The following is a 24,508-nucleotide window of genomic DNA, read 5'->3' as shown; positions in this document are numbered from 1 at the left end:
TGTCGTGCAGGCGCTCCCTGGGCTCAGTCCCGCCCTGGCTCCTCTCTTCTCCTCCCAACCCGACGGCTGAGGGGGCTGAGGCTGCCCCCCAACCGCCCCGTCCTGCTCAGGCTTTGGTTCAGCACCACGGCCCGTCGTGGTTTCCCCTTTCAGCACCAAAGGTCCATCGTCCCAATCCGGGGAAAACATGAGGGGGAGCAGCGGGGCAGAGGACGGGGAGCGCAGGAGTGATGCTGACAGTCCCTGCCCTGCAGAGAGCGGGGCAGGATGGAGCAGTTGCGGTGCAGAGCCCCGGCTTTTCCTGCTGGAAGCACAGCCCTAGGGATGGCATGGAATGTACAGGATAAATAACTTGGTCACACCCACAAAGCGCTAAACTGCCCCTCCTGCTCCCTAACCAGGACACCGTGGTGACTGACCATGGCAATGGGAATGTGTGATGGTTGCCATGGTAATGGACCATAGCACCGTGGATGTATGATGGTTGCTATGGTAACTGACTGTAACAACGTGAATGTATGATGGTTGCCATGGTAACTGACAGTAGCAATAAGAATGTATGACAGTTGCCATAGTAACTGACCACAGCAACATGAATATATGACGGTTGCTATGGTAACCGACGGTAGCAATAAGAATTTACGATGGTTGCCATGGTAACTGAACATAGCAGTGGGAATGTGTGATGGTTGCCATGGTAACTGACCATAGCAATGGCACTGTATGACGGTTGCCATGGTAACTGAACATAGCAGTGGGAATGTATGATGGTTGCCATGGTAACTGAACAGAGCAGTGGGAAGTATGATGGTTACCATGGTAACTGACCATAGCAATGTGAATGTGTGATGGTTGCCATGGTAACCGACCATGGCAATGAGAATGTATGATGGTTGCTATGGTAACTGATCATAGCAGTGGGAAATATGATGGTTGCCATGGTAACCGACTGCAGAAACAGGACTGTATGACGGTTGCCATGGTAACTGACCATCGCAATGGGAATGTATGATGGTTTTTAAGAAGCACTAGGCCTTGCTTGACACGACTTTGGAGGTTGCACACTGTGTGAAAGCTCTGTGTTTATACTCACAAACTCTGTGAAACTATGCAATGTTTATTCTTGTTAGCTATATGTTTATAGTCGTAGGTATGAGAAAATCCTGGGTTTTTGGTGGAAAGTTTTGGGAAAACTGGAGATAAAGGAACACCTGCAAGATCTCGGAAAGTCCCTAAGGGCGGATCAATAGGAGGGACTTTGGGTGGCCCTATGATGTCAGGCCGCGTGGACAGAGCACCAGAACCAGCGGACCGACGGCGTGGTACGCGTGCACAGACTGAGCTACCCAATCACATTGTTGTAAGTACGTACCCAGAAAAAACTAAACTGTATAAAAGTTAACTCATTAAATAATAAATTGAACATCGCCTGTTCATACTGACTGTCTGCGTGTGCTCCGGAACTCCTGCCGGCCACAACCCCAGGCGCTGTTTCCAAAGGAACCCCAATGAAAGGGGGACGGGGAAAGAGGGGCGGACAAGGCCCGCAATGGAACTCTGTGTGTGCAGCCTCATTTTCTCCTTCAGCACCCACAGGAGAGGGGGCAAACAGTAACAGTGGGGGTTGGGACCCAAAACCGTTCACGGGAGAAATTGGGGATTGAGGGGACAGTGGGAAAGTGGGAGGAACAGGGAGAAGGGTGGAAAAGGGAGGCCGGTCTGGCGAGTCTGATGGTCCCATGGGGGTCTTTGGGCACAAGGGGGTTGGCCCCCTGAGCTCCACACTTCCTTTGGGGTGCTGGGGGCTGCTGGATCCAATCAGCCCTGGATTATGCCACCACTTTAGAGGAATTACAGAAGTGTGACTGAATCACTTTGATCCCCGTGATTTTAATGATGGCAAAACAGATCTATTGATAAAAATAAATTATTTAGAGATGCAAATGATCAGACAGAAGATCTTCATCAGAATTATTTACTGCAAAATACAGACACTAAAACTACCAGGAGTACAGGATAAGATAGGACAGGGCTCTACACGAAAGCAGTTGTTGAAGCAATTCTACTACAGCTGGCACAAAAGCAAGAATTCTTAAAAAGAGTTGTATGGAACTCCCCCAGACCAATGCTGGTGTGGAGATCTCTGCTCTCAACCTCCAGGAGTGACCTTGGGGGGTCCCCAGCCAAGGCAGGAATCTCCACACACCTCCAGAAAGGTTCTTCTGGAAGAACCTGCCTGTGTGAAAAGGGACTGTCCCTTTCTGGTCGAAAGGGATGGACTGACAGTCAATGGACTCCAGGGGTTGCCTCCCCATCAGGGGGTTCTTTTGGGGTGGAAGGAGTGGCCAAAGCTCTTCCTGCAGTCGGGCACTTGCAGGGTTTCCCCTGGTGGGTCCGTTGGTGTCTGGTCAAGCCAGAGCTCTTGTTGAAGCTCTTCCCACACTTGTAGGGCCTCTCTCCCCGGTGTGGATGCGCTGGTGGGTGATGAGGGCAGAGTTCTGGTTGAAGCCCTTCCTGCAGTCCATGCACTGGAAGGGCCTCTCTGCCCTGAGCTGGTCAGAAACCTCTTCCCACATTCCCCACACCTGAAGGGCCATTCTCCAGTGTGGATGTGCTGGTGTCAGATCAAGTTGGAGCTGTGACTGAAGCTCTTCCCACACTCCAAGCACCTGAAGCGCTTCTCCCTGCTGGTAGGCTGCTCAGGCTCCACCAGGTCAGAGCTCCGGCTCAAGCTGCCTTCCTGGTACAGGCTGGCTCTTTCCTCCTCACAGCACCCTGGGCTGCCTTTGGAGCCCCTCCTGCGGGAGGATCTCCGGCCCTTTTCCTCCCCGCTGCCTTCCTGCGCCAGGGAGCCCTTCAAAACGGCATCTCCCACCAGGGTCTGTCAGGGGGATTTGTCCTCCGGGCTCTCCGTCCTCAGCTCGGGGCCTGGGGCAGGAAGCAACAAGGACAGGGAGGGGATTTGCCTCCGGCCCACAGGGAAGGCCAAGGACATCCCCCCAACTCCGGCCCCGGCAGGACGGCGGCGCCAGCGGGGTTGTCCTGCAGCCGGGGCCATGCTCGGCTGACAGAGCCAGCACAACACCCGCCCAAAGGGACACTGACTGCCTCCTCACCTGCCTGGGGGGCCCAAGGCATCTTCCTCTTCCTCGCAGCCTCCTCCTCCATCCGCCCAAGCTTTGGGAAGGACAAATCCTGATGGGGGGGAAAACAAGGGCTGAGCACGTTGGCTTGGGGGTTCCTCCTGCCCAAGTCCATCTCTAGAACTCACCGGGCATCCTGTGACCATAAAAGCCTCCAAAACAGCAAGATTCAGCCCAGAAAAACCCAAAACACAGTGATTCAGGAAAAAAAACCCTCAGAAATAGCAAGAAAACCATCACCCCCAAAAACTGCAGAAAGCTGGGATTCAGCTAAAATATACTCCAAAATATGAAGATTAGCCCAAAAAATCTCTCCCAGAAATTCCCCCTTTCTGGTCTCTTCCCTCTGGGGTTCAGAGAGTCTCCCCTGTCTGGGATGCTTGGAGTCCCACTTAGGGATACTTGGGAGTGTTGGGTCTCAAGGGTCCCTTCTCCTCTGACTCTCGCCTTCAGAGTGCCACATTACCGGATATTCCCTCTCTCCAGGTTTTCCACTTCATTGTCCCGAGGATCCCAGGGGTCCCCACTGTCCAGGCTTCCCCTTCTCCAGGCGCCCCGTTTCAGGCTCCCGGGGGTCTCGGGGCTCCTCCCTCTCCGTGCTCCCCCCTCCAGGCTGCCGGGGTCCCCCAGCTCTGGCATCACCCCGCTCCACCCTCCACACTTGGCAGCTCCCGGGCTCCACACCCACCCCCAGCACTCCTGGAGGGGCCCCAAACCCGCTGTGTCCCCCCCGCCGGCACCGGGCTGACAATGGAGCCGGCGGGGCCTGACCCAGCAACACCAACCCCCACCATGGGGGGGACCCGCATCCCCCACCCACCGCTGGGGCTCTGCCCCCAACCCAGCCCGGCACCCTCAGAAAACACCTCCCGCCCACCCCCAGGAGCCACCCAGGGCTGAGCAGGAACAGGAACAGCAGGAAAACAACTACCCCCCCATCCTGTGCATGCCTGGGAAGGGGGAACTCGTCCCAAATATTCTGGGGGGAGCATGGGGGGTCAGGACATACTCGGGCTGCCAGCACAGATTTCCCTGCAAAGCCTGCACTGAGTAAAGCTCTGGAGAGGAGATGGTGCCCGATGGAGGGGATTGCAGAGGCTCCCTCAGGTCCCCAGCAGGAATCAGGAACCAGGAATAGACACAAAAGGTCCCCCCAAAGATTTCAGGGGGAGTGTCCTGGAGGGAGGGGACAGTGTCACCCCACCAGGGCGGGGCTGGCAAGTGGGAGGCTGCTCCAGGGCTCTGCGAGAGGCCTCGTGCTCTGCTCGGCCCCAGCACTGGCTGGTCCCAACAGCCCCGGCTGCCCCCGGCCCTGGGCAGCTCTGCTGCCACAGGCTGTGCCCTCACCGTGGCCCTGCCCGTGGCCCTGTCCCTTGGCTCTCTCTCTGCCAGCTCAGTGTGGGGCACACGGGCTGGGGGTCCCTCCCGCGCCCCCCGGGCAGCCGGCGTTGGCTGGGGGGATGTGAGGGCTGGGCCTGCTCAGCACAGCCCCGGCCTCGTGCCCAGCGCCTCTTTCCTGCCCCACACAAGAGCTTCCCGGCCCCCCCAGGGCTCCCCTGCTGCTGCCTCTGCTCCTGGCCCTGCCTTTGCTGCTCCCTTGGCTGGGGCAGCGGCTGCAGGGGGGGGATGGCAGCAGCTTCAGCTCCACGGCACTTCCTGGGGGGAGCTCAGCCCGGGGGGCACGGGCAGGGACCTGATGGGGATGGACAGGGGCCCTGCAGGGGAAGGCACAGGGACAACCTGTACAACGCCCACAGCATGGGCATCACCCGCAGCGCTGTCAGCTGCTGCGTGGTACCAGGGCTCTCCAACGTCATGGAGTCCATCGCCAGGCCACACTACTACCGGCACAACAACTCCATGGGCATCTCATTCAGCACTTCAACTCGGAGCATGCCGTTGTAAATAGTTCCCCCTTCTAAGTCTTGTGATCAGCCATCACTGGATGCTGGGATGGAAGGGTTTGACGGGTACATAGAGCTCAACACAGCAGAGCTCCCCACACTTGTAAGGCCTCTCCCCGGTGTGGACGCGCCGGTGGGTGATGAGGTGGGAGTTCTGGTTCTGTTGGAAGCCCTTCCCGCAGTCGGTGCAGTGGAAGGGCCTCTCATCCGTGTGAATCCGCTCATGCAGGAGGAGATCTAAACTGCTGTGAAACTGAGTGTTGAGGAGATCTGAGCTGGTGTGATCTGAGCTGGAGATGCGCTGGTGTCGGATCAGGCTGGAGATCTGCCTGAAGCTCTTTTCACATTCCCCACATGGGTAGGACCGTTTCCCACTGTGGATGTGCTGGTGTTGGAGCAGGTGGGTGCTCTTCCTGAAGCTCTTTCCGCACTCCAAGCACCGGACGGGCTTCTTCCTGCTGGGAGGCTGCTCAGGCTCCACCAGGTCCGAGATCTGGCTCAAGCTCCGGCCACCTTCCCCACACAGGCTGCGTCTTTCCTCCTCACAGCACCCTGGGCTGACTTTGGAGCCCCTCCTGCGGGAGGATCTCTGGCCCTTTTCCTCCCCGCTGCCTTCCTGCGCCGGGGAGCCCTTCAAAACGGCCTCTCCCACCAGGGTCTGTCAGGGGGATTTGTCCTCCGGGCTCTCCGTCCTCAGCTCGGGGCCTGGGGCAGGAAGCAACAAGGACAGGGAGGGGATTTGCCTCCGGCCCACAGGGAAGGCCAAGGACATCCCCCCAACTCCGGCCCCGGCAGGACGGCGGCGCCAGCGGGGTTGTCCTGCAGCCGGGGCCATGCTGGGCTGACAGAGCCAGCACAACACCCGCCCAAAGGGACACTGACTGCCTCCTCACCTGCCTGGGGGGCCCAAGGCATCTTCCTCTTCCTCACAGCCTCCTCCTCCATCCGCCCAAGCTTTGGGAAGGACAAATCCTGATGGGGGGGAAACAAGGGCTGAGCACGTTGGTTTGGGGGTTCCTCCTGCCCAAGTCCATCTCTAGAACTCATCGGGCATCATAAAAGCCTCCAAAACAGCAAGAATCAGCCCAGAAAAACTGAAACCACCAAGATTCAGGCAAAAATCCCTTTCAGAAATAGCAAGCAGTGCAGGAGGAGCCTCCCAAGCAGCAGTTGCAGGGCAGCAGGGACCGACCTGAGCTGCCTTTGGTGCCCAGGAACTCCCCCCACACAGCCCCTCTCCTGCCCCGAGGGACCAGCAGAACAGGGGGAGCCCAAAGGACTGGACTGGAGGAATTGAACAGACATTTTGGGGCCATTTGATGGACGTTTTGCAGGGGTGGTGCACAGACTAAGGGAAGGAGACCTGTGTGTTCTAGCAAAGAATGGGAAGGGGGTGGTGGGGGGTGAAGTTGTATTGAGTCGTGTGGGGCCTGGGCATGATGGGACTGGTGTGGAATAAGGGCCAGAATGTGCTGCTTTGGGCCGGGGTGGAGTTAATTTTCTTTGCAGGGGCTGCTGTGGGGCTGGGGTTGGGCTTGTGCTGAGCACAGGCTTGAGAACACAGAGGTGGTTTGGTTAGTGCTGAGCCTCCCCAGAGCCAAGGCCTTTCCTGCCCCTGGCACAGACACACTGGGGAGGGGCTGGGGGTGTGGGGGAGGTTGGGAGGGGACACAGCTGGGACAGGTTTAGAGGGATGGAGATTGTTTTCCCAAGTCCCCATTCCACGGGATAGGGCCCTGCTCTCCTGGAGGTGCTGAACACCTGCCCAACCGTGGGAAGCAGGGAATGAATCCCCAGTTTTGTTTTGCTCTTGCGTGCAGCTTCTGCTTGTCCTTATTAAAGTGTCTTTCTCTCAACCCACGAGTTTTCCAGCTTTTCCCCTCCCAGTTCTCTCCAGGATCCTGCTGGTGGGGGAGTGAGGAGCGGTCGGGAGGGGCTTGGGGGCTGCATGGGGTGAAACCACAACAGCCTTTGTTGGTGTCCAGGGTGGGGCTGGGAGTGTTGGAGATAGCCACAGATGTGTCTGGGATGTGCTGCTGAAATTTGCAGCTGCTGGGGCTGTCTGGGGCTCCTGGCTGTGTGTCAGAGTCTGGGGCTCCTTGGTGGCTGCAACTCCGTGTGAACTCGAGCTGAAGGGCCTGTGACCTGTGGGTGAGTCCAGGCTGGAGCAGAGACCCCCCTGCAGCCCGGGGAGGAGCCCACACTGGAGCAGATTTGCTGGCAGGACTTGTGACGTCGTGGGGGATCCACACTAGAACAGCCTGTTCCTGAGGGACTGACCCCATGGAAGGGACTGACACTGGAACAGCCTGTTCCTGAGGGACTGATCCCATGGAAGGGACTGACATTTGAACAGCCTGTTCCTGAGGGACTGACCCCATGGAAAGACCCACACTGGAACAGCCTGTTCCTGAGGGACTGACCCCATGGAAGGGACCCACACTGGAACAGCCTGTTCCTGAGGGACTGATCCCATTGGAAGGACTCAGGTTGAAGAAGTCTATGGAGGACTGTCTCCCATGGGAGGGAGCCAGGCTGGATGGAGCAGGGGAAGGACTCCTCTCCCTGAGGTTGAAGCAGCAGCACAAACATGGGATGAACTGACCATAACCCCCACTCCCATCTCCCTGGGCCCCCGGGGTGGGGGGGGAAAGGGAGGAAATCAGGGATGAAGTGAAGCCCGATGGTTTTGTAGGATCTGTAGGGAGAGAAGGAGGGAGAACCTGGTGCCGAGTAAAGGGGAGAGGAGGAGGGATGAGGCTGGAGCTGTGGAAGGCGCTGGAGGCGGCCGGGGGGCAGCCGGGACTTGGCTTTCCACATCTGTGCGGGAAAAGGAAGCCAGTCCCTGGTTTCTGGGGCTGTCCCCCCTCGCAGTTTGTTGGGTTTAACACCAAAGTGCAGCAAAGCCCCGCCCCAGGGCACAGCCGGTCCCGGACACAGCCCCGGCGGGCGGGCGGGCGGAAGCCATGATGGCGGAAGGTGCGGCTGCGCTGGGGGAGATTGCGGGGCCTGCGGGAGAGCGGGGCTCTGGGGATCCCCTCGGGGGCTGCGGGGAGCGCGGCTGCGGGTGGAAAGGCTGGAGGGCTCGGGAGGGTTTAGCCAAGGGGTTCGGGGGTTCCCGAGGGTCAGAGCGCAGGCCTGGAACCAGCGAGCGGAGGGGGGAACTTTGCTAACGCCCTGGCTGCACTGCGCAGGCGCCGGCGGAGTCCTCAAGAGGGAACATCAACTCCCATGAGGCTCTGCGCGACCCGCCATTACCCCTCCCGCCACAGTGCCCCCTGCCGGCCCGGCGGACCGACCCCAGGGAAAGGGGATCTTAATGCCCCCTCGAACCCCAGAGACCCCCAACACTCAGCACACAGAGACCTCACAGGGAAGGGGCCCCGGGGTCCCCTAAAGCCCAGCAGTGGGGTTCAGGGGATCTCCCAGCCCTCAGGGGAGAGGTCCTGGGGGTGCCCCCAAAAGTGCGGGGGGGTGATGGACCACGTCCGGGTAAGGGGATCCCTGTGCCCCCAGTATATCCCAGTGACCCTCAGTACGGCCCAGTAACCCCCTCAGTGACCAGCCAGTGTGTCCCTGTGACCTCCCACTGCCCCCCAGTATGGCCCAGTGATCCTGCAGTGAGCACCCAGTAACCCCCGGTATGGCCCAGTAACCTGCCAGTGTCCCCCCGTGTGTCCTGGTAATGCCCCAGTAACCTCCCAGTCCCTCCCAGTGCCCCCTGCTTCCCCCCAGTGTGTCCCAGTATCCCCCAGTAATCCCCCAGTGCCTTGCAAAGCCCCCCAACTGTCCCCAAGGTGTCCCCAGATGCCCTTGGCCTTTCTGTGAGTGTGAGGGGGAGAGGGGATGTTTTTGTGCTCAGACGGGTCCATGGGGGGCTCCTGGGGTGAGATGGAGGGTTGGGGACATCAGGGATGGAGTTTGGGGACAGTGGGGAGGAGTTTGGGGACAGTGGAATTGGGGTTGTCAAGGGGGGAATTGGGGCCATGGGGAGGCCCTGGGGAAAATGGAGACACCGGGGGGGTCTTGGGGTGTTAAGGAGGGAACTGGGGACACAAAGAGGGTCTTGGGGACACCAGGGGGGTCTCAGGACTCACCTACTGGTGGTACTGCCCATCCTCTCCCCCCCCCAGGCCCATTTAACCCCCTCAAATGTCCCCCAACCCCCCTTTTCCATTTAATCCTCTCCCCCTACAGATCCATTTGACCCCCCAATGCCCTCAAGACCTTTTAACTCCCCCAAATGCACCCAAAGCCCCCCAAAAACCCCAAATTCCCATCCAACACCCCAAGATCCCCCCAAATCTCCCCCAGCTCCCCCCTCAAATCCCTTCCAACCCCCCCAAGAGGGATCGCCCGGCACCCTGGGACAGGAACACAGTGGGCTGTACTGGGGGCACTGGGCTGTACTGGGAGGGCACTGGGGGGTCCTCAGGTGTCCTATGACAACATGGCCCAGCTCCAGGAGAGATCTGGGGAGCAGTGAGGAGCTACTGGTCTGTCCTGGTCTGTACTGGTCTGTCCTGGTTTGTTCCCCCAATCCCCAAAGCCCCTCCCCAGTTCCCCCAGGACCCTCCTGCACCCCAAAGCCCCCCAGGGCCCCCCAGGCCCCTGACTTGGTCCTGCTGCCCCTTGAGCATCTGCAGCTCCTGCAGAACCAGGCATTCCATCAGCAAATGTGCAGCTGACACCAAGCTGGGGGGGTGTTGATGTGCTGGAAGGCAGGAGGGCTCTGCAGAGGGACCTGGCCAAGCTGGATCCATGGGCAGAACAGGATCAGACATATTCTGTCATCCTGGGACAGGGTTCAGGGTATCATGAACCAAGTGCCAGACAAGTCCCACTCTTCCCCTAAACACAAAGATGAGAAGAAGAGCAGTAAGTCTCCGGAGAAGCCAGAGAAGAAGCCTCTGGAAAAACATGGCAGCCACAAGAGTCTTCAGCAGGAAGGGGAAGTTGCAGAAGGCTCAGTCAGAAGCCAGGATGCCGGAGTGCCCTGCTTGGACTTCCACGTCACGCGTCGTGAAAAGGTGTTTAGGAGGATCCTGAAGAGCAAGAAGCTGCCACCACCAAAGCAGGTAAAAGCCTGCAAGGCTCAGATGCTGAACTTGCCGTGGTCTGGGGCCCTGGAACAGTGTGCCCCCCAGGTGATAAGAACACAGAGCATTGTTGAGGCCACTGATGATGTTCCACAATAGCTCCGCAGTATCTCTGTGGATGGGGAGGTTCTCAGCCTCCCTCAGATGTGTGGAAAGTGGGAGTGCTCTGTGTCCAAGCATCCCATCTGTTCAGAGAGTTTCTCAGTCTGGAAATCATTAAAAATGGTCCCAGGGCAGGGCAGCTCCCAGGCATTGTTCTCTTCAGCTGAGTCACTTGGGAGAGCTTTCTCTCTTGGTCCCACTGTAGGTCCTGCCTCTGCTCTGGAGCCTGCTGACCCACTGTGAATAAAAAAGCATTTGTACTCTGTATAAATCAAAAACTCCACTGCCAAAAGCTCAGGGCCTTTACGGAAGGAGTGTGAGGATGAAGGTGACAGGAGTATAAACAGGCTTTTCTCTTTGGTTTTAGATCCTGCACTCTCTGGGACTGGGACCTCCCATTCCCCCTGGCTCTCTTTTCTCTGTGGTCCCCTACCCAGAGGAGGACAGAGTCCCCACAGCAACAGAAGACCTCAGACACTTCATCCTTGTTGAACCTGAGGGTGCTGCTGCAGAAGATGATGTGGTGGGTATTCCTTTTGTGCCTTCAGTGAGGGTGCCAGGGCAGGGGACAGGTTGGATGGAAAAGGGTCACCGTGGAGGGGCAGTGAAGATGTGATGGGGCCCCATGTCTGCAGGCATCCTTTCCACCAGGGATGAGAGAAAAGAGACGGCTCTGCTGGAGACACAGAGCAGTTCTGTAAGACAACAGGAAAAAAATGGCTTAAACCCATCAACCCAAGGGTCCTTGGTGGGGAGAGAGTCCTGGGTAAGGAGGGGTGTCCGAGGCAAGACAAAGGCCAATAAGGAAGACCAAGTCCATGGGCACTGGTGATTATTTATTCTCTCTCCTGTTGGCTAACAAATCCCCCATTCTGCTTTCCAGGAGGGGGGTGTCTCAGGGCAGGTCTCACCTCTCTCTCCCTTTTCTCTCTCCCCTTATGCCAAGGCCCCAGAGGCAGAGGCACAGGACCACTTGAATGAGGGGAAAGCCACGAGCAGACACAAGTCTAGCAAGGAAAAGCCAAACTCCCCCCAGAGCCCGAAAAGTCTCCAGGATCACTCCCCAGAAACACCCCGAAGTTCACCTGAGCCAATGAAAAGCCAACTGCAGAGTGACTCAACCCTCGAGAGACCTGCCAGGTGAGCTGCAGGGGAGGAGGTGATCCCTGTGCTTCACGCTCATCTTGCCAAACAAGGTCCATCGTCCTCAGCTCCGCAGCGACCCTCCGCCAGTGCCTCCATGGGATGGTGAGTGCACACCCCTCCTCCTTGTCTCGTTTGCCCCTTAGCAATGTCTGAAGCTTCCCTTTTAACTGCCAGGCTGAGAAGGTTCCAGTGGATCGTTCCTGCCCACGGCAAGGTGGAACTGAAGATCCGCTTCAGCCCCACAGTGCCAGGGCAGTTTGACCAGCTGATGAACTTTGAGATCCTGGGCTCAAAGCGCCTGTACCAGTTGCCCTGCAGTGCCACTGCCCTGTACCCCAGCATCAGCCAGAACCCACGGTAAGGCTGGGCCACAGGAGCATCCCACACTGCACCCCCGACCTGGGAGCCAGGGCTGCCCCTTGTGACCTTCTGGCTGGGGCAGATGGTGCTGCCTGAGTCACCCAGCATCCCTTCCTCTGCTGGGAGCTGGGAGGCTGAACTGGTACCTCAGCCACCGAGAAGGGTGATGGCTTTCTGACTAGATTTCCTGCTTGCAGCATCTCAGAGCTCCTCATTCCCCATTGTCTCTGCCCAGGCTGGTGTTTCCTCGCTGGAGGAAGAGCAAGGAGAAGGAGGACATCATCTCCAAGGAATATGTCATGAGCACGAAGCAGTTCCACTTTGGACCGCTGCTTTGTGGCAAGTCAGGAGAGTGGTATGTGCTCCCTGCTCCCAAGTGAGCATCCCTGTGTGCTGCCTGTACAGACTGAGATGTCGGGAGGGGATCTCCAGGGCCTTGTGCTCTCCTGGACACACTTGCAGACACACTGTCCCAGTGGCACAATGCAGGGCAGTCCCGGGCAGAGACCTGGCAGACACATGGGCTTGAGGGAGCACAGATGTGTGAGTGTGAGCAGATAACAGGCAAATGAGCCTTGGAGGAGCTGCTTTGCCAGCCTGGTGGGTGCCCTGGTGTTCAGAGCCACCAGAGCTGCTGCTGCCAGCCCGAAGGTGACTTGGGGCAACCTGTGTCCCCTCCACATCTCAGCTCCACCCCTTAGGAAATGAACTTTATGGTGCTTTTTCAAGTGCTTTGAGCTCGACAGGTAGACAAACAAGCAAGTATTCTCTAGATGGTTTTGTAAACCTTTCATTAATCTCTAATAGTAGTGAGATTTTGTGATTTGACCTGCCAATATGTGTGAGTCAGAGGGGAACTTACAGCAGGAATTGCGTTTTCCTGAGATTCCATTGCATCCACAGTGCTGGAAAAAGTCTACCTAAAAATGTTGTCATTGTAGCTGTTGGCATATTTCTGTTTTTAATGTCACTCTTCTTTTTATTTTTTTAATAATATTTGAAGTTAAGGTCTTGTCTCCATGGGAGCTCTGGAAGGCCAGGCTGATGGATGGTCTGGGATTTCTGTTTGCCTCTTTGGCCCTTTCACTCCAAATTCAATTGCACACCTCAGGGAAGGGTCATTTGTTATCTTTCACATTCCCCTTGGGAACTGATGCTTTTGATTTCTTTCCCTCAGACTTTTGAGCTAACCCACAGTAGTCTGACGACTTTTCTAAAAGAGATAAGCAAAACTCTTTTGCAAACATCTTTTCCAAAGCCTTTCTCTATCCTCTGCAGGGAAGGCACCCCAAGAAAGAAGGGGAAAGAACCCTTGTGCCTGGTGTATTGTTGTTTTTCCAGGCACTTTTGAATTTAAATTGTGTGAAACACTCTTGAAATGGCCTGTGCATCGTCACGCTTCTGGGGTGCAGGCACCAGGTATAGGGGCAGCATCAAAGCCAGGCAAGGATGAGCACACAGACCGTGCCTCGTGCCCCTGACAGGGATCCTTTTTCTTCCCCTGCTTGTTAGACCATGGTCTTCCAGTGCCACCTCCTGCTGCCAGCACACAGTGCTTTCCTCAGTGTGTGGTGAGGGCAACAGTCTCCTCTGCAGCCTTTTCCCCTTCTCTGGACAGGTACAAGGCACAGAACTGCCCCGGCAACAGTGAAAAGTTAACCATCCTCAACGACTCCCCCATGGAGGCAGAGGTGCATTTCTCCTTTGAGAACGACAGCAAAGGAGAGACGTTCCTTTTGGACCCTCCCAGCATGAGGCTGCAGCCCAAAGAGAAGAAGGTAGGAGGTGAGCAGGTAGGGCAGGCACCGCAGAAGTGCTGTTCCTCCTGCTCACAGAGGGCTCTTTGTATTTCTGTTTGTGGGGACGGGTTCAGAAGCTGAGTGTTTGGGCGTACCCGACTTCTGCTGGCCTCCTGGAAGACAGTCTCGTCTGCTGGATCAAGGACAACCCAGAGCCAGCGGTCTTCCGACTGTGCTGCCAAGGGGTGCAAGTGAAGCTGAGGGTCAGCCCCCAGGAGCTGCATTTCAACAAGATACTTCTGCACAGGTCAGTCATCCCACGGCTGAGGGCACTCCAAGGCTCGTGACAAAGAGAAGAGGTTTGACTCTGGTTCCAGAGGCTCAGATGGAGCTGCTTTGAGCTGCATTCAATGGCCAGGCTGGTGTGACCACCCAGCACTGACGCTGAGTGTCTTCCTGTCTCTGCAGGACTGACACCCAGACCCTGGTCCTAAGAAACGACAGCCCACTGCCCATGGCATGGCATCTCAGTGGGCTGGACGACCTTGGAGATGAGTTCTCTGCATCGCAAGGCAGGGGCATCGTTGGGCCCCGCACAGACTTTGAGGTGAAGCTGGATTTCAAGGCCGAGAAGATTGGCATCACAAATAAGATGATCCAACTAGAGGTGAGAGGGGCTTGGGCCTTCCTGGCAGAGCAGGGCAGAGCAAGCAGCCGTGTGCTCTTAGGGACAGAGTCAGGGAGAGCTGCACCTGACAGACACGGGGGTGCTGTGGCCCCAACTTCTGCCTCTGTCCTGGGTTGCCCGGGTGCCCAGGCTCTGCATCCGGAGCCTGTAGCACAGCCACCTTGCTGCTGTGCAGGCTTGAAGGCTGTTGTTTGGTTGTACAGACCAGCATCCCCTCTGCACCCTTTCTGGGATTTTGTTCCCTGTGGTTTAGAGGCTGCATTTCAGCAAACATGTGAGGTGATTGACGAGGAGGGCGCTAATTGTCAATGCCACCTGCTCTGGGACACCTCGCATTTCTTGTGGTGGTGTTTACAGCCCTGGCCCTCTCAAGGGTGCTTTAGCAGCACCATTCCCTGCTGTGGGAGTGCAGAATTGGGCTGATAAGGTTCTTTACTGCAGCGGAATCCTGCCGGGGCAGCCTGAGATGAACAGGTTAAGAAAACTTGGGAGTCCCCAAACACTTGTCAAGCCAGGGAGGCCGTGGGGGAAGCAGCTGGCAGAGACAAGGACTTAGAGGCTGTCTTCCAAAAGAATGGTCTAAGCAGTGTTTGTTTCTTGCTACCTCAGGTTTCAGATACAGAAAACATCCTGGGCATTGTTCAAGCTGAAACCATCAAAGTCTCTGTGGAGGTCTACGATGTTAATCTGAGCATCAACATGCCTGAAGGTCAGTGGATGCCTCCCAGACAACACAGTCCAGATGCATTTTACTACCTTGGCAGGTGGGCAACCAAAGCCCTTGGGAGGGGATGGCATAGCAGGCAAGGGTGGCACAGATCCATAAAGCACAGATCTTGCAAGCTGCGTGAAGTAAAGCACTGTCAGGGCACCAACAGCCTCGAGTCTCTCCCGTCTGAACTTGGAAATGTGCAGCTTCATGTGCAGATTGCATTTGGTTCTTTGAAACAACAGTCATCTGAACAGGCAGTTGGCTCAGCAGAGCACATAAAGTAGCTGGATTTGTGCTTGGAAGCAAGGAAATGGAAACCAAGCTGCTTGGCTTCTACCCTGCAGATACTGGAGTGAGAAGAGAAAGGGCAGCCAAGTAGCTAGAGAACACTTCTGAGAAGGGACACTTGCTGAAGAGGGTTTTGTGCCGTCTAAGAACTCCAACTGTGTAGCTTGTGACTGGGTGTGCTCTGCAGCAGCTCACAAATATTCACCACTTCTTACCTTGCTCTGTGGGTTTTCTGCAGGTCCAGATGGCAGCTTGGAATTTGGAACCATTAATGTCCTGGATAATAAGAAGCAAGTCCTGAGTCTGCAGAACAAAGGCTTATATGACATTGAGTACAGGTGAGTTCAAGCTGGATCCTGTCGAGATGAGCATTCCTGGCTTATCCCACGCCTTTGCTACAGTGACCTTCACTCCAGAACAAAAGGAGGACTACCAGTGCACTTTCACAGCTTCCCTTGTTAGCCCAAAAAGGTAGTGACCCCGTGAAGTACTGGGGGGACCGTTCTGGTAGCTGCCTCTCCTCTTCGTGCCTCTAATGCTTTCAATACCCTTAGGCAGAGTACCTGGCATGAGATGATCTAGGGGGCATTAAGCATTAGGCAGAGCAGAGCAGGAAAATGAGGAGGAGACTTCAGGCTGTGTGAGGGACTCTGAAGAGAGGGCCTCAGGTAGCCAGCTGGATGCTACTGACAAGTGCAACAGCTGAGCTGGGGCTTTCCAAGGACAAATGCTCAGATGAAGCAGTTTCTGTGCCAGCAAGTCAAGATTTCCTCCTTATTTGTGTAAAAGGAAGTGATCCTGTGTGGTTTCCAGGCATACATTAAGCTATTTTTATATCAGGGGAGTGACTGGAGCTCTTACCAAAGAGAAGCCCAGTTCCTCTCCCTGGCACCTGTGTACTGGGGCTCTGACCTGCCCTTCCCCAAGCCTTTAGTGGCTGAATTGGAACAGGGAAGTCAGCTTTCTGCCCTAACAAGCAATTCCTTCTTTAGGATCCTTGGAAATAATCTTTACTGACGGTGCTGTTGGTTTGGTTTTCCCTTCTTGCTTTCGTACTGTTCTCATGGTGTGCTTTTGCTTGTTGCATATGTCTCCTATCACTGCAGCCAGAGGATTTGCCATGTCTCCTCTGGTGCCTCGTTATTTATCTGCTGTATGGCATGATTCAAATGAGGGAAATTATTTAGAACTGTTATTCTAGAAGGCTCTGGCTGAAATGGTTTCTGTGCCTCTCCAGCAGGTCTGTGAAGATGAAACCCCAAGAGCTGACCTTCACTGTCAGTGGAGAGGGGCACGTGCCTCAGGTGACAGTCGAGTGCCCGGGCCTTCGGAGTAAGAGAGGAACCCCTGTGCTGCGCTTCAGGAGGCTCCTGCTGGGGGATTCACAGACACTCCCCCTGGTCCTTCGTAACAATGGCATCATACCCACAAAGGTAAGGACCTGTTCAGGGAATGCTCTGGGCTGGAAACAAGCGCTTGTCCTGTGGAGGAAAGGTCCCAAAAACTGTGATTTTCTGTCCAGTCTTTCCTTGTCAGTTGAACACAAGACAAGAAAGGTGGTGGGGTGTTTTTCCCCCATCTCCCAGCTCACATTTTGTTCTCATGTGGGTGTGGGTGACGTCCCAGTTCCATGAGATTGCATTTGATACTGGTTGACTCCATTTTAATTAAACTTCGTTGTGGTTCTGTTACATTCTGCTCATGACTGACTGTCCTGTTTGGCTCTATATCAGTTCTATCCATATGCTTCTGAATACCCTTTTTTCCCTGTGTGACTTCACGTAACCTTTGTGCTGGGCGCTGTGTTTGAGGTGGGGAGGTGGTCTGGGTTCCCCGTGCTGGACCAGCGGCCGTACGGGCTCAACCCCCGTGCCAGCCTCTCCTCACACCAATGTCATTGTGCTCCGTGTTCCCTTTTCTCAGTTTACAGTTCATATCATGGATGACCAGGGAGTTTTCTTCCTGAAAAGCACGCAGTCCGCACTCCGTGCCTTCCACACTGCAGACATGGAAAAGGACTCCACTGGAAAAGGTAAATTCATTAACTGTGCAGCGTGATCATTCACAGAGGGAAAAGGTGTGCCCTGTTCTTGGCTTGTCTAAGCAGCAGCCACATGTTGGACATAGTTTCTTTCCTTGGTCTCTCTGTCCCCCGAGCTTTTCTTGTGGACTCCTTGCAGGGTTTCCTCCTAGCAAGTTGTAGGAAGTTTTTCTGTTCTTCGAGACACGGTGGGTTGAGCTGTGGGGGACTATCACCACCTCAGTGGACTGGCTGAGGTCTTTGCTGCGTGTGGGAAGGTACCAGCCTGAAGGGAGGCAGCCCTTGAGCACACAGGCCAGCCAGCAGAAGCCAAAACCACTCCTTGGCTCAGCCTTCTGTATGGCAGGAGCTGGCTGGAAGCAGATGGAATGAGGGCTGGGCGTTAACCTGAGGTTAAGCCGCTTAAGTGGTGATATGTGTGATGGTGGCATAGTCTTGTGAACACAGGAAGAGGGTCTGGAACCACTGGTGGGAGAACCTGTGCTTAGAAGCAACTGATTCCAACCTCTTATTCCTCGTATAGCCCAGGGAAATATTTCCTCTGTACAGCTCTATCACTTAACTCTGATTCCCATTGCCGTGCAGCCAAGAAGCCTTACCTGCTCCTGGAACACGGGCAATGAGCAGAGTTTGACGTGTTTTTCAAACCCACCCTGGCCCAACGTCTGAAAGGGAAGATCCGTGTGCCAGTGTCAGGCAACAGTGAGATCGACATAGAGCTGGTGGGTGAAGGCCACAATGATGACTTCACCCTTGATAACCTCCCTGGACTAGCAGAAGACAGCCAGGAGAGCAATGCTGAGGGCAATCTGGAGGACGACATCATTGAGGGTAAGAGAGGAGAGGCTGCCAAGGTAGAGCGAGGAAGAGGAAAATGTCTGATCATGCGTGTCCTCTCTCTAGCCAGGGCTGGGCTGTCACCCACTGGACTTGGGGGCCTGTGAGCTTGCCAGCCATGCACACAGAGCAGTGTGTGCTGTGCTGCTTGTCGCTGGGCACAGGCACAGCCACGGGCTTGGGGACCTCGCAGAGGGAGGGAGGGAGGCTTGGAGGAAGGAAGAGCTGAACATACACGTGTCTCTTAAAGTGAGGGGGGCGGATGGACATCACTGCATGCTGAGGTCTCTTGCTCTTCTTCTTCACAGCTGTCAGAGCGAATCACATAAAGTTTGGGGAGTGTGCAGTCAGGGAGCTCTGCGACAAGACCTTCACAGTCACCAACCGCAGCAAGGAGGAGGTGATGCAGTTTGAGTGTCTGCTGGCAGATGCCCCGTTCCAGTTCTCCCCCAAGGTGAGCTGGGACAGCCCTGCCTTTCTCAGTTGCTCAGGCCCTTTCCTGGTGTTCCTGGGAGCTGGCAGGGAGTCACCACATACCAGTGAGAGCCCGTTCCAGTGCCATGCAGGAGATGCAATCCCTGTCTTTGCTGGGGCAGGGCTGTCAGCCCAGCAGAAAAGGCTCCGCGTTCTGGGAGGTGGCACCTTCTGTTCATATTTTGCTCTGTCAAATCTCACATAAATCCTTACTGAGGTGCTGATTCCAAGCACAGCTGCTCGCCATATCAGTCCCTTTTGCTGTCAGTGCTGCCCTTGCCAGTGATTCCAGGTTGGTCTTGACTTTCTGGTTCTCCCTAGGTGGGACACCTCCAGCCTGGCTGTGCCAAGAATATCAGTATGACCTTGAAATCCAAGGTCCCGGTCACCATCAAAAGGCACTCTGTGAACTGTAAGGTGGCCAAGATCAAATACCAGCTGCCACCAGAGGAGGTTTGCGACTGGGACGACAGAATGCGCAGTGAGAAGTGGGAGGATACCACCGAGAGACTCCCGGGAGCCCGCTGGCCTTTGAAGCGGAGGGTAAGAAGCACAGCAGCAAAAGCTCACCGAGCTGCTGCAAAAGGACCTGCCGACAGCAGCAGAGCACCAGCGCTGCTGGCAGAGCAGCTCCTGCCTCCCCTGGGCATTGGCTCCAGCCGGGAGGTTCACCAGCAGTGCCTTTTGGGGAGAGGCGGATGCGCAGTGAGCGGGTGGGCTCACACCACAGGGGGAAGCCTTTGGGCAAGAGACCTTTATCCACACGCAAACTGCCGGTCTGTGCCACGAGCCGAGTGTTGCAGCCCGTGTTGAGTGGGAGGTCACGTTTGATTTTATCCCATTTGACAGTCTCTTCATCTGATTTGGTGCCTTGTCACCCACAAGGAGTTAATTCCACTGCATTCTGTCTCTTGTTCCGAAGGGGAGAGCAGCACAAGTGCTCTTGTGCGTACACCAGTGAGCTCTGAGCTCTGCCTACACCGACACCAGAGATTTTGGTTGTGGCCTCTGTATTGTGGGGGATATCTCATTATGGAGCAGCCCAGGCCCTGTGTGATAGTACGCAGGAGTCTGGAGAAGCATCATCTCCAGAAAGTCTTGCTCTTTCTGTCATTATTGCCAAACACACTTATCTTGGTGAAGGTTCTTTCTGAGTTTCTGAATCATTGTGAGTCCTGTAAACCCAACTTCCCCATCAGGGCATCAGCAGTTGGAGACTTTCCCAGTGAGATCATTCACATCCCAAAATGCCCACAGCCAGCTCTCACCTCACATGTGCCTTCTGGAGAGCACTTTCTCCTAAGACAAGAAGGAAAAAGTTCTTTCTAGGACTAGTCAGTCTTGGGCTTCTCCATCCACAGGGCTCCAGCAGGGGAACTTAATCCTAATGTCGAGACCTGCTGGATTTATAGGGGACCAGGGAAAAGGTCAGAGGCTCTACAGGGTTGAAGCACAGGGACTGACAGCTGACCATAGTCCCCAGGGGTGTATTAATAGCCGTGGTGGTGACTGCTTTGATCAGTGGGTAGAAACCAATGCCGTAGTACACCAGTCCAATTTTGTCATCTTTCCAGGCAAAGAAACCTGAATGTCCTTTCTATGCGGCCAAGTTTGGAGGCCCAAAGGTTTCCCTGCTCAGCCTGGCTTTCTGGGCTCTGCTCAGTGATTCTTCCCTCCTCTGCCTGCAGGTTGTCAAGGCAGTCCCGGAACCACCTCACACCATCGTGGAGAGGAGCAGCCACGAGGTCGAGCTTTTCCTCAGTGCTCGGGTTGACTACGCTGAGTTCAAACTGGACACGGTCGAGGTTCAGCTGAAGCAGACTGAGCTCTTCCAGACAGAGATAAGCACGTGAGTGCTGGGCACCGTGTTGGCCCTTTCCTCCTAAACTTACAGACTTTGAAATACTTTGTTTGGGCCACCCAGGGCAGCAATTCTGAACGTGGCAGAGTTGCCTGGGGAAGGTGGTACCAGGAGCCCACCAGACAGTGTTACTTTAGTACTTGCTTTTTATTCCTCCTCCTTGGTTTTCAGTTTCCGGATGTCCAATACAGGGAATGTAGCCCTGAAATACTGCTGGGAGGAGAATCTGGAGGAGGAAATACCATCAAAGAGTTCTGGGAGGCCGTTCTCGTCCACTCAGACACGTAAGTGTTTGGCTCTGGGTGGTGCCTGGGCCATTTCAGTTGGTAGCTGAGGGCCTGGGGAGAAGACCCTGCCACTTCACCCCAAAACATTAATTGCTTTTTCATCCCTGTCCACTTCCCAGCTGCAGCTGGAGAGTTTTCTCCTTCCCCCCCGTCTGCCTTTTAGCCCCTCCTGTTCTTGCTCTGCCACTTGTGCTCTGCACAGGAGCTGAGCTGGGCTCCAGGGACAGCCATGTGCTGGGTCAGGACTGGGAAGGGGGACATCGGGGCACCTCTTTGGGAAGTCTCTGAGACTGGGAAAAACCAGGGTGGAACAAGTGAGCTGCCCTGCAGCCGCTGTCTGGATGCAGTTCCCCACTCCAGGGCAAATGCAAAGTCACTGTCTAAAACCAAGCCTCCTGCCCCGGCACGGGAGTGTGTGCTGCAGGCAGAGACCCTGCTCCCAGCTGCTCTGTTTCCTGCTGAAAGTACTTGGCCAGAGGCACTCCAAGTGCATCCCAGCTCTCTTCTATCCACCTGCAGCAGGAGGCAGACTTGTTGGAAACAAAGGATTTTGTCTTTGAAAGATTTCTTTTTTCCTCCTGCAGGTGATTTCTTGTCCTCTACTGCTGAGGATCTCTGGGAAAGGAATCGTGCAAGGCTGGTGCAGCAGGCATTGCCGCTCGAGTCAACTCAGCCCCAGCAAACTCAGCCCCAGCCAAGTCTGCGCCTTTCAAAGCAGCTGTGCCGCTCTTCGAAGGGCCTTAGCTCCTCCCCGGAATTCTCTCCAATTCCTGTCAAGGACCCACCACTGTTCTCCATTGAGCCCCACTGCGGTACCATCCCTGCTGGCCAGAATCAGATTTTCCGTGTGAAATTCTTCCCAACGTGTGTGGGAGAATTTAAGGCCGAAATGCTGTGCAGGTAGGAAATGTCCATGTGCTTTCCAATCCATGCTCCTGGTGGGTATCACAGGACGGGCCATTGGGTGCACCCTCCCTGCTCAAGCAGGGTCATCCCAGAGCACATGGCACAGGATTGTGTCCAGAGGGTTCTGGAATACCTGCAGTGAGGGAGACTCCACACCCTCTCTGGACAACCTGTCACCTGCACAGGAAAGAAGTTCTTCCCCATGTTCAGGTGGAACGTGTTTTGCATCAGGTTCTGCCCATTGCCTCTTGTCCTGTTGATGGGCAGCACCAAGCAGAGCCTGCTCCATCCTCTGACACCCTCTCTTCAGTCCCTCTGACTGGGGTGGGTGAGCGTGCAGCCCTGGCGACAGCCAGCCCCAGAGAGGCAGCAGGAACACACAGCATACAGGAGCACAGAGAGATGATCATCTGGCCAAGGCCAGATGTCTGTGGAGATGTCTGTGGATCTGTGTGGAGACAATGGGAAAAGACACTGTATGAAACACTAAGCTCCTGCCCGGCTTCAAAATCTGGAATGGGAGATCCAGAACGGCTGTCAAGGGGCCAGCCAGTCCCTAGCTATGCTTCCTTATGGGGCAAGCACAGCCTCCTTCTCTACCTGGAACCCCGTGTGCTACAGTTGGTCCCCAGGCCCATAACTGGTTGTGATTCTGCCCTTCCACCTCTGCTGCCTCCATGGCAGGCAGTGCAGTTCTGTTTCATTTGCTGCTTGCTGCTTGCCTGGAGAGAGGATGTGACACTGTGCTCTGTGAGGAGACAGGCGAGCGGCTGGCTGGCTGGAAATGTTCATCTGGCTAATACCAGTCCCTTTCTTCCTAGACTTCTTAACCTGAAGCCATCTCAGGAGAGCCCACGGGTGTTTGTGATGGGGAAAGGCTGTTTGCTGAAGGCTGATCTGAAATGCTCTACATCACTGCAAAAAGGTGAAACCCAGAGCAGCAAACCCAAGAAGAAGGTGCAGCGGTCAGCAAAACCAGAGTGACACCATTTGTGTCATGGCTTCTCCTGCTCGTGGTTTCCCAGCCTTCAGCAGAGACCTCCCCAGCTACTCTTCAAGCCCCAACACCCATCTCTACCTCATCTGTGTACTACCTAATAAACTGTGTCTCAACGCACGAGTTTTCTCACTGTTACTCTTCCAGTTCTCTCCCACCTCCCCGGGAGGGGAGTGAGCAGGTGTCTGTGTGGTGCTTGGTTGGGAGCTGGGGCTCAGCCATCTCCAGGAAAGCAGCTGTGATCAGACATCACCCCCATTGCTCCGCAGGCTGCTCTGCTCTCTTAGGAATTCCCATTCCTCGGCCTTTGTGTCATGGGTGGGGTAGTGAAGTGTCCCTTTGGTCACACCAGGAACTCTGCACGACTAATGTGGGAGCAGCACTGACTGTACCAAGAACTCCAGTTGCTTGGCTAAAGGCTGGGGTGAGCATCTGCAGCTGCTGCAGAACCAGGCATTCCATCAGCAAATGTGCAGCTGACACCAAGCTGGGGGTGTGTTGATGTGCTGGAAGGCAGGAGGGCTCTGCAGAGGGACCTGGCCAAGCTGGATCCATGGGCTGATTGCAAGGGGATGAGGGTCAAGCAGGCCAAGGGCCGGGTCCTGCCCTTTGGCCACAAGAAGCCCCGGCAGCCCCCCGGGCTGGGGCCAGAGTGGCTGGAGAGCAGGCAGGCAGAAAGGGAGCTGGGAGTGGGGATGGGCAGGAAGCTGAAGAGGAGGCAGAGTGTGGCCAGGTGGCCAAGAGGGCCACTGGATGGTGGCCTGGCTGAGGAAGAGTGTGGCAGCAGGAGCAGGGAAGGGATTGTTGGGCTGGAGTGAGCGCTGGTGAGGCCACCCCTGGAGTGCTGTGTCCAGCTCTGGGCCCCTGAGTTGAGGAAGGCCCTGGAGGGGCTGGAGCAGGAGCAGAGAAGAGCAGCGAGGCTGGGGAAGGGAGTGGAGCACAAGTGGTGTGAGGAGAGGCTGGGAGTGACTGAGATCATTCTGGGAGTGACTGGAACCATAGCAGGGGTGAAGGGGAGCAACTGGAACCATGATGGGGGCAACTGGGATCCTACTGGGAGCAGTTGGGCCCCTACTGGGGTCATACTGGGGTCATACTGGGAGTGACTGCAATAATACTGGGAGTGTGTGAGAGGGACTGCAGCCATACTGGGGATGAGTGGGATCAAACTGGCTTCCTACTGGACGTGTCTGGAAGTTACTGGGATCATACTGGGGGTGACTGGACTCATACTGGGATCATACTGGGAGCAACTGGGACCATGCGGAGGGCAAATGGCATCCTCCAGGGAGTGACTGGGAGTGACTGGGGCCAGACTGGACTCAGATGGGGAGTCCCTGAGAGTGAAAGGAGCCATCCTGGGGGTGGCTGGGAGCAACTGGGACCACCTTGGGGGCAACTGGGATCCTATTGGGAATGACTGGGATCATAGTGGGAGTGACCAGCACCATACTGGAATCATAGCGGGAGCGACTGTAAGTGACCAGGATCAAACTGGGAGTGACTGGAACTATGCAGGGGGGAACTGGGAGCCAGTGGGGCCATGCTGGAAGGCAACTGGGAACATCCTTGGAGCAACTGGGATCATGCTGGAAGCAACTGGGAGTAACTGGGAGTGACAGGGTGCATGCTGGGGGCAACTGGCATAAACTGGGAGTGACTGGGAGTGACCGGGATCATCCTGATGGAAACTGGAACCATCCTGGGGCAAGTGGAAGGAACTGGGTGCAGTGGGTTTCTGTGGCTGGGTTTTGGTAGCGGGGGGGCTACAGGGGTGGCTTCTGTTAGAATCTGCCAGAAGCTTCCCCTGTCCTGTGGAGCCAATGCCAGTGGCTCCAGGATGGAATTCCTGCCACTGGCCAAGGCTGAGCCAGTCAGGAGTGACAGCAACGCCTCTGGGATAACATATTTAAGAAAAAGAAGG

At 55.8% G+C, this 24,508-nt stretch overlaps 5 protein-coding genes across 5 annotated transcripts; all 5 read left to right on the top strand.

Moving 5' to 3' along the window:
* Nucleotides 1-9,805: 9,805 nt before the first annotated feature.
* LOC135406089 (hydrocephalus-inducing protein-like) lies at nt 9,806-11,413 on the top strand. The gene is made up of 3 exons (XM_064640645.1): nt 9,806-10,125; nt 10,616-10,771; nt 11,195-11,413. Exons 1-3 carry the CDS (start codon nt 9,865-9,867, stop codon nt 11,390-11,392), a joined length of 615 nt encoding a protein of 204 aa, XP_064496715.1. The 5' UTR covers nt 9,806-9,864; the 3' UTR covers nt 11,393-11,413.
* Nucleotides 11,414-11,488: 75 nt separating this feature from the next.
* LOC135404867 (hydrocephalus-inducing protein homolog) lies at nt 11,489-12,344 on the top strand. Its single transcript, XM_064639597.1, has 3 exons — nt 11,489-11,496; nt 11,569-11,751; nt 11,990-12,344. Exons 1-3 carry the CDS (start codon nt 11,489-11,491, stop codon nt 12,132-12,134), a joined length of 336 nt encoding a protein of 111 aa, XP_064495667.1. The 3' UTR covers nt 12,135-12,344.
* A 1,632-nt stretch (nt 12,345-13,976) lies between these two features.
* Nucleotides 13,977-15,523, top strand: LOC135404866 (hydrocephalus-inducing protein homolog). Its single transcript, XM_064639596.1, has 3 exons — nt 13,977-14,160; nt 14,791-14,890; nt 15,420-15,523. The coding sequence occupies exons 1-3, from the start codon at nt 14,008-14,010 to the stop codon at nt 15,521-15,523; spliced, it is 357 nt and encodes a 118-aa protein (XP_064495666.1). The 5' UTR covers nt 13,977-14,007.
* Nucleotides 15,524-15,530: 7 nt separating this feature from the next.
* LOC135406102 (hydrocephalus-inducing protein homolog) lies at nt 15,531-18,487 on the top strand. Its single transcript, XM_064640654.1, has 5 exons — nt 15,531-15,652; nt 16,422-16,614; nt 17,105-17,213; nt 17,808-18,053; nt 18,368-18,487. The coding sequence occupies exons 1-4, from the start codon at nt 15,546-15,548 to the stop codon at nt 17,843-17,845; spliced, it is 447 nt and encodes a 148-aa protein (XP_064496724.1). The 5' UTR covers nt 15,531-15,545; the 3' UTR covers nt 17,846-18,053; nt 18,368-18,487.
* On the top strand, nt 18,178-22,700 carry LOC135404865 (hydrocephalus-inducing protein-like). Its single transcript, XM_064639595.1, has 7 exons — nt 18,178-18,223; nt 18,368-18,513; nt 18,855-19,076; nt 20,222-20,382; nt 20,566-20,678; nt 21,266-21,581; nt 22,409-22,700. Exons 1-7 carry the CDS (start codon nt 18,178-18,180, stop codon nt 22,569-22,571), a joined length of 1,167 nt encoding a protein of 388 aa, XP_064495665.1. The 3' UTR covers nt 22,572-22,700.
* Nucleotides 22,701-24,508: the final 1,808 nt, after the last annotated feature.

Source organism: Pseudopipra pipra, chromosome W, assembly GCF_036250125.1.
Source record: "Pseudopipra pipra isolate bDixPip1 chromosome W, bDixPip1.hap1, whole genome shotgun sequence".
Classification (NCBI taxonomy): Eukaryota; Metazoa; Chordata; class Aves; order Passeriformes; family Pipridae; genus Pseudopipra; species Pseudopipra pipra.
The sequence above is the reverse complement of the archived record's forward strand: the minus strand, read 5'-3'. Positions and strand labels throughout refer to the sequence as shown.

Bases quoted from the DNA above. Each gene is read 5' to 3' on its own strand.
- LOC135406089 (XM_064640645.1), top strand. From the start codon at position 9,865: ATGAACCAAGTGCCAGACAAGTCCCACTCTTCCCCTAAACACAAAGAT. The intron at 10,126-10,615 runs GTAAAAGCCTGC...CTTTGGTTTTAG, and splicing joins AGCTGCCACCACCAAAGCAG to ATCCTGCACTCTCTGGGACT. The intron at 10,772-11,194 runs GTGGGTATTCCT...CCTTATGCCAAG, and splicing joins CTGCTGCAGAAGATGATGTG to GCCCCAGAGGCAGAGGCACA.
- LOC135404867 (XM_064639597.1), top strand. The intron at 11,752-11,989 runs GTAAGGCTGGGC...GTCTCTGCCCAG, and splicing joins AGCATCAGCCAGAACCCACG to GCTGGTGTTTCCTCGCTGGA.
- LOC135404866 (XM_064639596.1), top strand. From the start codon at position 14,008: ATGGCATGGCATCTCAGTGGGCTGGACGACCTTGGAGATGAGTTCTCT. The intron at 14,161-14,790 runs GTGAGAGGGGCT...TTGCTACCTCAG, and splicing joins ATAAGATGATCCAACTAGAG to GTTTCAGATACAGAAAACAT. The intron at 14,891-15,419 runs GTCAGTGGATGC...GGTTTTCTGCAG, and splicing joins GAGCATCAACATGCCTGAAG to GTCCAGATGGCAGCTTGGAA.
- LOC135406102 (XM_064640654.1), top strand. From the start codon at position 15,546: ATGAGCATTCCTGGCTTATCCCACGCCTTTGCTACAGTGACCTTCACT. The intron at 15,653-16,421 runs GTAGTGACCCCG...CCTCTCCAGCAG, and splicing joins TCCCTTGTTAGCCCAAAAAG to GTCTGTGAAGATGAAACCCC. The intron at 16,615-17,104 runs GTAAGGACCTGT...CCCTTTTCTCAG, and splicing joins ATGGCATCATACCCACAAAG to TTTACAGTTCATATCATGGA.
- LOC135404865 (XM_064639595.1), top strand. From the start codon at position 18,178: ATGCACACAGAGCAGTGTGTGCTGTGCTGCTTGTCGCTGGGCACAG. The intron at 18,514-18,854 runs GTGAGCTGGGAC...GGTTCTCCCTAG, and splicing joins CGTTCCAGTTCTCCCCCAAG to GTGGGACACCTCCAGCCTGG. The intron at 20,679-21,265 runs GTAAGTGTTTGG...TTCCTCCTGCAG, and splicing joins GTTCTCGTCCACTCAGACAC to GTGATTTCTTGTCCTCTACT.